We start from the raw sequence: 5,914 nt of genomic DNA, 5'->3' as shown, positions 1-5,914 counted from the left end.
CGCCGAGGTCCTTGGGGGTAGGAAAAGGGTCAAATGTAAAAAAAATGAACCGGGGTCAGATCCGGTTAAACTTTTTGAAAAGGGTCAAAACACGAAATTTAGCCGCCTTATGTACTAGCATACCTTTTATGCCATCAATTAACAAAGTTTGTCCAGAACACATATATCATCTACACCGAAACCCCACTTATGGCGATAATTGTATTTTTAAAGGGACAATTATGTTTCTCTATTATACAAGATTTATTATCCTCATCATATGTTTTCTTATTTAATTCTAACACCGTATCTATGAGCATTCATTAATTGGAAAGCGATACTATAGACGAACCATTACCATTGAGAGTGTTGTAAGATACGAGTAAAGCCAAATAATTACCGTAGGGTCGAATTTAAGATGTATATGGAATGTGCCAGAAGATCACACATTCGACGGTAATAGCGCACCCCCGCCACACGTGGCTCTAACACCTTAGTAATAACCGCCGCATGTGGTAGACCATGTCGTAGATCTCCGTCCTATTTATGGTTTGCGACAAAAGTGCATGCCTATGCGCGTGCGGTGTCACGTGTGGGTTGCATTTGCACAACACAATTATAAAATGCATTATCGATGTAAGATATTTTTGATTATTTGTCAAAATTTGCATAACGAGGTTAAATACTGAAGAATTTTTTTGGGGGGAGGGGGGGGGGTAGGACAGAGAAGAATTTTCACAAAAAAAATTGGGTGAGAAAAATTGTCACAAAACTTTTTATTAGTGTCACACGCTATGCTAGTGCTATACTGTTACTTCCAGCTGGGCCCAAAGCCCCAGGAGGTGATGCACCCATCGCCACCTGAACCGTGGGCCCAGGGCGTACGCCTCACATCCGAAGCCTATATAAGCCGCCATCTCCTAAGCCCCCCCCCTCTCCCCTCCCCCCTTCTCTTCCCCTCCCCCCTCCCGGAAAAAAATCAGGAAAGGGGAGAGGAAACCAAGCAGGCGAATTTAGGGCTTTCTCCTCGGATTTCCTGCGATCTCGCCGCCGATTCGCCCAATCCAATGCCGCGCGCGTCCGGGTCCGCGGCCCGCCCGGCGGCCGCCGCCACCAGCGGTAAGAACGGGGCCAATCCGGGCTTTTTCGGGCTGATGGGGGTTTATTATCGGCGCGACGGCGCGCCGGTCCTTCCCGGCGGGCTTCGGGGGGCGCGGGCCGGCGGCACCGACGCAATGCGTCTGGCTGATTGCGCCGGCGTGCCGGTTCTTTGGCCGGGGGATTCCGATTTAGATGCGCTTGCGTGCGCGCGGCTGATGGGGGGCGTGCGGATTTGGTTTGGGGGCGGACCCGCGATCGGACGCCGGTGTCGCCCCGATTGGGCGGCTCTGGTGCTTGGAATGGAGGGATATCGTTGGGTGATAGGGAATCGGGCCCTGATTTTGGCTTCGTTTGCTTGCCACCCTGCTGATGTACGGCGATAGGTAGGCTGTTAGGTATTTCTTGAATTGGGGGGCGGTGGTAGTACAGGGGGGCATCAGAATTGGAATTTGATCCTTGGAAAATGGTTCAGATGTTTCTTGGGTTGGTTTACCATGGAACTAGGGAACTTTGGACTTGATTTTTATTCACTTGATGATTTACTTTGTGCAAGAATTCTCATGGATAGGTTCAGGCATGTGCAGTGGGATCTGATTTCCTCCATGAAAAATCTGTTGCAGGATTCTTAATAGGTTGTAAGTTAGCTGACCATTTTTCTTCAGGGGGTTTGTGTTGTTTAGGTTTATATGCTGGCAGAGTCCTTTATTTACTAGTGTGCAAAAGTCAAATTTATTAGACGGTGCTACCGCACTTCCGCGCGAATCCATCATCTTCTTGTTATACCTGGCATGCCGTGCATGACCAGGCCCAGGGTCGTTCGTGCGCGGGAATGATGGGCGAACGTTAAGATTCCCATATTTGTTCATGCTGGGATCTTGAAAAAGATATTAGAATGCTGAGAATTAGTTGTTTCCCATTATGAATTAGTTTACTCGGATTTCATAGGTGCAATGCTGCTATTTACACTGATGTTATATCCCTGCCATAGCCTGTGACCGGCCTGCAATTCATTTTGTCAATTTACCTTACCCATCAATTTGCCTTAACAGATTATGAATTGATCCATTTATTCTGTGTGTAATTCTTCCCCATCTTACATAATCCATTTGCGCCATACTGTATTTTTTATTGGATGCCATATCGATATGTACAAATGCCAGCCTTTGTCACCGGAAAACCAATGTATTGTTAAAAGCTGTTTTCCATTTTACTAAGTTGCAAGTGGCATAAAATTTGTGTGGTTTTGTTTCCATGGAAGGCTTCCATAGTTTTTATCAAACCGTTGCCTTTTCACTTCATCAAGTTAGTACTCACCTATGAGTACACCTCCCCAGGACATGCTCCTCAATGGTAATATTTGTAACCTCTTGCTTTGGTTTCCATTCCAGCGAGCAGCGATGCCGGCCACTCTGAGCCATCATGCAGCACACCTGTCTATCAGAAGGTGTTTCGCCCTGTTACTCGGTCTATGACCCGTATACCTCCTGCGGTTGCTGCTACACCTGATGCGAAGAAAAGAGTCGATAGCACAAGCAGCAATAGAAGTACTCCAGATGCTCGCTTTAGTATTCAGTTAGCTGCAGCACGGCCCACTGCAACCCGTGCTCGAACCCCTCAGGAAGTGACTAAATCTGCTTGGAGACCTCTTACTCAGCCTGCTGTTCTGAGTGAAGACCTGAAGCGAGCAAGTACTCCTGCAGCCAACCCTAATGCCAAGCGGTCCAGAGTTACTAACTCACAGGCTGCTAAAGATTCAGCTTCTAAAGTTAATCAAAATGTTCGCAGTGGTATGTACTAGAGGCTTTGTGTACACGTTTTAATGATTCAATTTTTTTTGAGGACATTCATATTGCATTCCTAGTTTTGATTAGTTTTATTGTTATCCAGGTAAAAAGAACAGAAACGAAGAATGCGCTAGTCAGGGTGATCAATCAGATGGTGCTGTCATCCCATCTCCACCAAAGAAGCTGCAGAGTGGCAAGGGCTCTTCTAATCTAGTTTCAAAAAGGAAAAGCACTATCAGAAGCAAGGGTGCTAAATTAGCTGCTCCGCTGCTTATGGGGAATCCAGGAACTGAACTTGGAAAGGATCCTGCCAGTGTTGATTCCTTGCCTGCACAGCAGCTGCAACTTGAGATTGCAAAGAAGTCGGATGCCATTACAGAAGCTATTGCCAGTGGAACTAGCCAAGTCAAACAGTCAGTTGCTGCAGCCAACACAGAAGCTATTTCCAGTGGAACAAGTCAAGTCAATCAGTTGGTTGCTCCAGCAGTTACAGATGCTGTTGTCAGAGGAAAAAGGCAGGCTGATCAGTTGGTTACTCCAGTCATTACAGATGCTGTTGTCAGAGGAAAAAGGCAAGCTAATCAGTTGGTTACTCCAGTCATTACAGAAGCTATTGGCAATAGAAGAACACGGCAGACCAGTCAGCCGGTTGCCCCAGTCATTACAGAAGCTATTGGCAACAGGGCAACCCAGGTCAATCAGTTTGTTGCTCCAATCGTTACATTGCCAAGACAACAATTACAAAACAATATTCAACAGAAGCTTAGCAAGATAACTCTGCCCACAAGCCAGGCCAGCGTCCCGGCTGGTGCTACTGGCCCAATGGTGGTACCAAAGCTAGAAATCGGGAATGCAAATGAGTCTTCCCATGCTGTGTCGAGTGCTGCTTACAGGAGGGCACTGTTAATCAAGCAGCAAGAGCAGCTTCTGCAGCAATATAAGTTGGTGAATTCGCAAGCGCAGCTTCACATCAAGGGTCCTGGTAAAGTTCTACTACTTTGGAACTAAAATAGCTACAGGCAGTATAATTCAGTGAATTCACACCTAAATTAGAACTGTTGTTTGTATTCTCAACTCGAGGCAGCCATAGTTTGGTGACCTGACTGTACTTGCCTTGTTGCAATCTCAGCTCTGTTTGAGGATGATGAAGCGCCAGAGACAGAGCCGCTGGGAACAAGGTGCGCGCTCTGCAAGCTCGACCTTGCGTTTGAGGCTCATGGGGGCGCCGCCCACGATGCCTCCGCTCCCCCTGTCATCGCTGTCCTTAGATGCCACCATACATTCCACAGCAGCTGCATCGAGGACGTCTACGGCCTCGCTGAGCCCGCGCAGTGTATTGCGTGCCTCGACTGCGAGACAGCACACTGATCGTCAGCCAGTAGCACCGATCTGTGTGGCTGAGCTGCGGTGTAGGGGCTTGAAAAGAAGGGTTCTGTTAGAATGCATATATAGATGGAGTGTTGTTGTCTCTTCTGTGCTGGTAGAAATATTATGTGGTGGCTTGCTTGGCTCAGATCAAAGTCGAATTACCCCTTTTGCCCTTTCGCTTTCGGTGGTGTAATTAGCATTAGCAGGCTTTTGATTTTGATGGGCAGCCAGTTAAACCGTCGGACACCATGGATGCTTCCTTTTCATAGATATATATACATATTGACCTGCATTTTCGAGTACTTGTTGGAAATGTGTTTGATCTTTTGTGTGCATCAACTTCTGGAGCAAGTTCTCAAAAAGAAAGAAAAAATATGTCTTTGGTAGTAGCAGCAAGTTTTCATGAATGTGATGTACAGTACTATTTCTGGAGTAGCTTAGAACTTCTTTGTTATATAATCTTTTTAGTACGAGTAATTCAGAAAAAAAAAACCTAAAGAAAAGTAGTTCAGAAAAAAAAATACTGCCGAGGTAGGCAGGGGTCTTACTCATTTTCAGACTTTTTGCCAGATTCTTTCAATCTTGGGCCGAGGTTTGGTGACGATTGCAGAAAAGTGGGAAGGTTGGCATCATGGTCTGGGCTTTGAGAGTAAGAAAAGTGCTGGGCGCACTGATGTTGTAATCTGGCACTGGAGTCCAGGCCTTGTATGCACAAGGTCTATTTGTGGCCCAGTTGTGTGAGATGCCCATGTAACGCTGAGGCGTACTGGTGTGGGGCCGAGTGAGAAAAGGCGGAGCGTACTCGGATTCCCTGACTTTGGCATTCACGCATCGCACGCGAGGTGGTGCTGGCCGGCCGGTGTGTCAGCGTCGCTTTGCCAGTGCAGCAGCATTCATTGATGACGAAACTGGGCAACGCAAACAGATGCCGGTGGTCGGTGACAACTTTTTACCCCCAAACACATTCCGGATGCATGGAGAGAGTCAAAGTTTTGTACTGTAGTAACCTTCCTCCTCTTTGGTTCTCAGTAAATTGTGTTTTGTACTAACATAATGCTACTCCTGAAAACCAAGTAAAATGGCTTGCTAAACCAAAAGCCAAGGAGGCTTTTTTCCCCTCCTCCTGAAAAACCAAAGGCCTCCTCTCGCTTTTCATCTTTTGGGACGGGTCTCAAGGAACACAAAAGTGTGCACGCTTCTTTTCATATCCCACCCCCAAAAATGCTCCCTTCCCCTGGTTTCACAAACCCGTGACGTCATCTCCTGCCTTCACGAGCTCGAAACACAAAGCTAACTTCAACACGCCAATCTATAAGAGCAACTCCGACGGCGGACCCAAACAGACGGCGTTTTTGTCCGCTTTTTATCCGTTTGGATCGGCCGCCCGTCCGCCGTTCGCCCTTCTTTAGTTTTGGATCGGCAGTGCACCCAACGGGCCGATCTATTTTATGATCGTGCGCACTTTAGATTATGCCAGCGGTCATGCCGCCGTCTTGGTTTTGGCGCTTCAGCGCGCGAGAAAGGTTCGCGTGCGTGGAGGAAAGCGGCCTAGCGCGCGCTGGTTTTCGCGCTCCAGCGCGCGGGAAAGGTTCGTGCGCGCACGCTGGTTTTCGCGCGAAAAAGTTCGTGCGCGCGCCGCGGCCGGCGCTCGTTATAAGAAGGCGCTCCCTCCACACTCTCCC

At 47.8% G+C, this 5,914-nt stretch overlaps 1 protein-coding gene across 1 annotated transcript; it reads left to right on the top strand.

Annotated features, from left to right (window-relative positions):
• Positions 1-927: 927 nt before the first annotated feature.
• LOC125529219 (uncharacterized) lies at positions 928-4,534 on the top strand. The gene is made up of 4 exons (XM_087528848.1): positions 928-1,098; positions 2,469-2,867; positions 2,968-3,846; positions 3,994-4,534. The coding sequence occupies exons 1-4, from the start codon at positions 1,047-1,049 to the stop codon at positions 4,230-4,232; spliced, it is 1,569 nt and encodes a 522-aa protein (XP_087384974.1). The 5' UTR covers positions 928-1,046; the 3' UTR covers positions 4,233-4,534.
• The last annotated feature ends 1,380 nt before the right edge of the window (positions 4,535-5,914 follow it).

Source organism: Triticum urartu, chromosome 6A, assembly GCF_056163025.1.
Source record: "Triticum urartu cultivar PI428250 chromosome 6A, HENAU_Tu73, whole genome shotgun sequence".
In the NCBI taxonomy this organism is placed as follows: Eukaryota; Viridiplantae; Streptophyta; class Magnoliopsida; order Poales; family Poaceae; genus Triticum; species Triticum urartu.
This window is presented reverse-complemented; position numbering and strand designations above follow the sequence as displayed.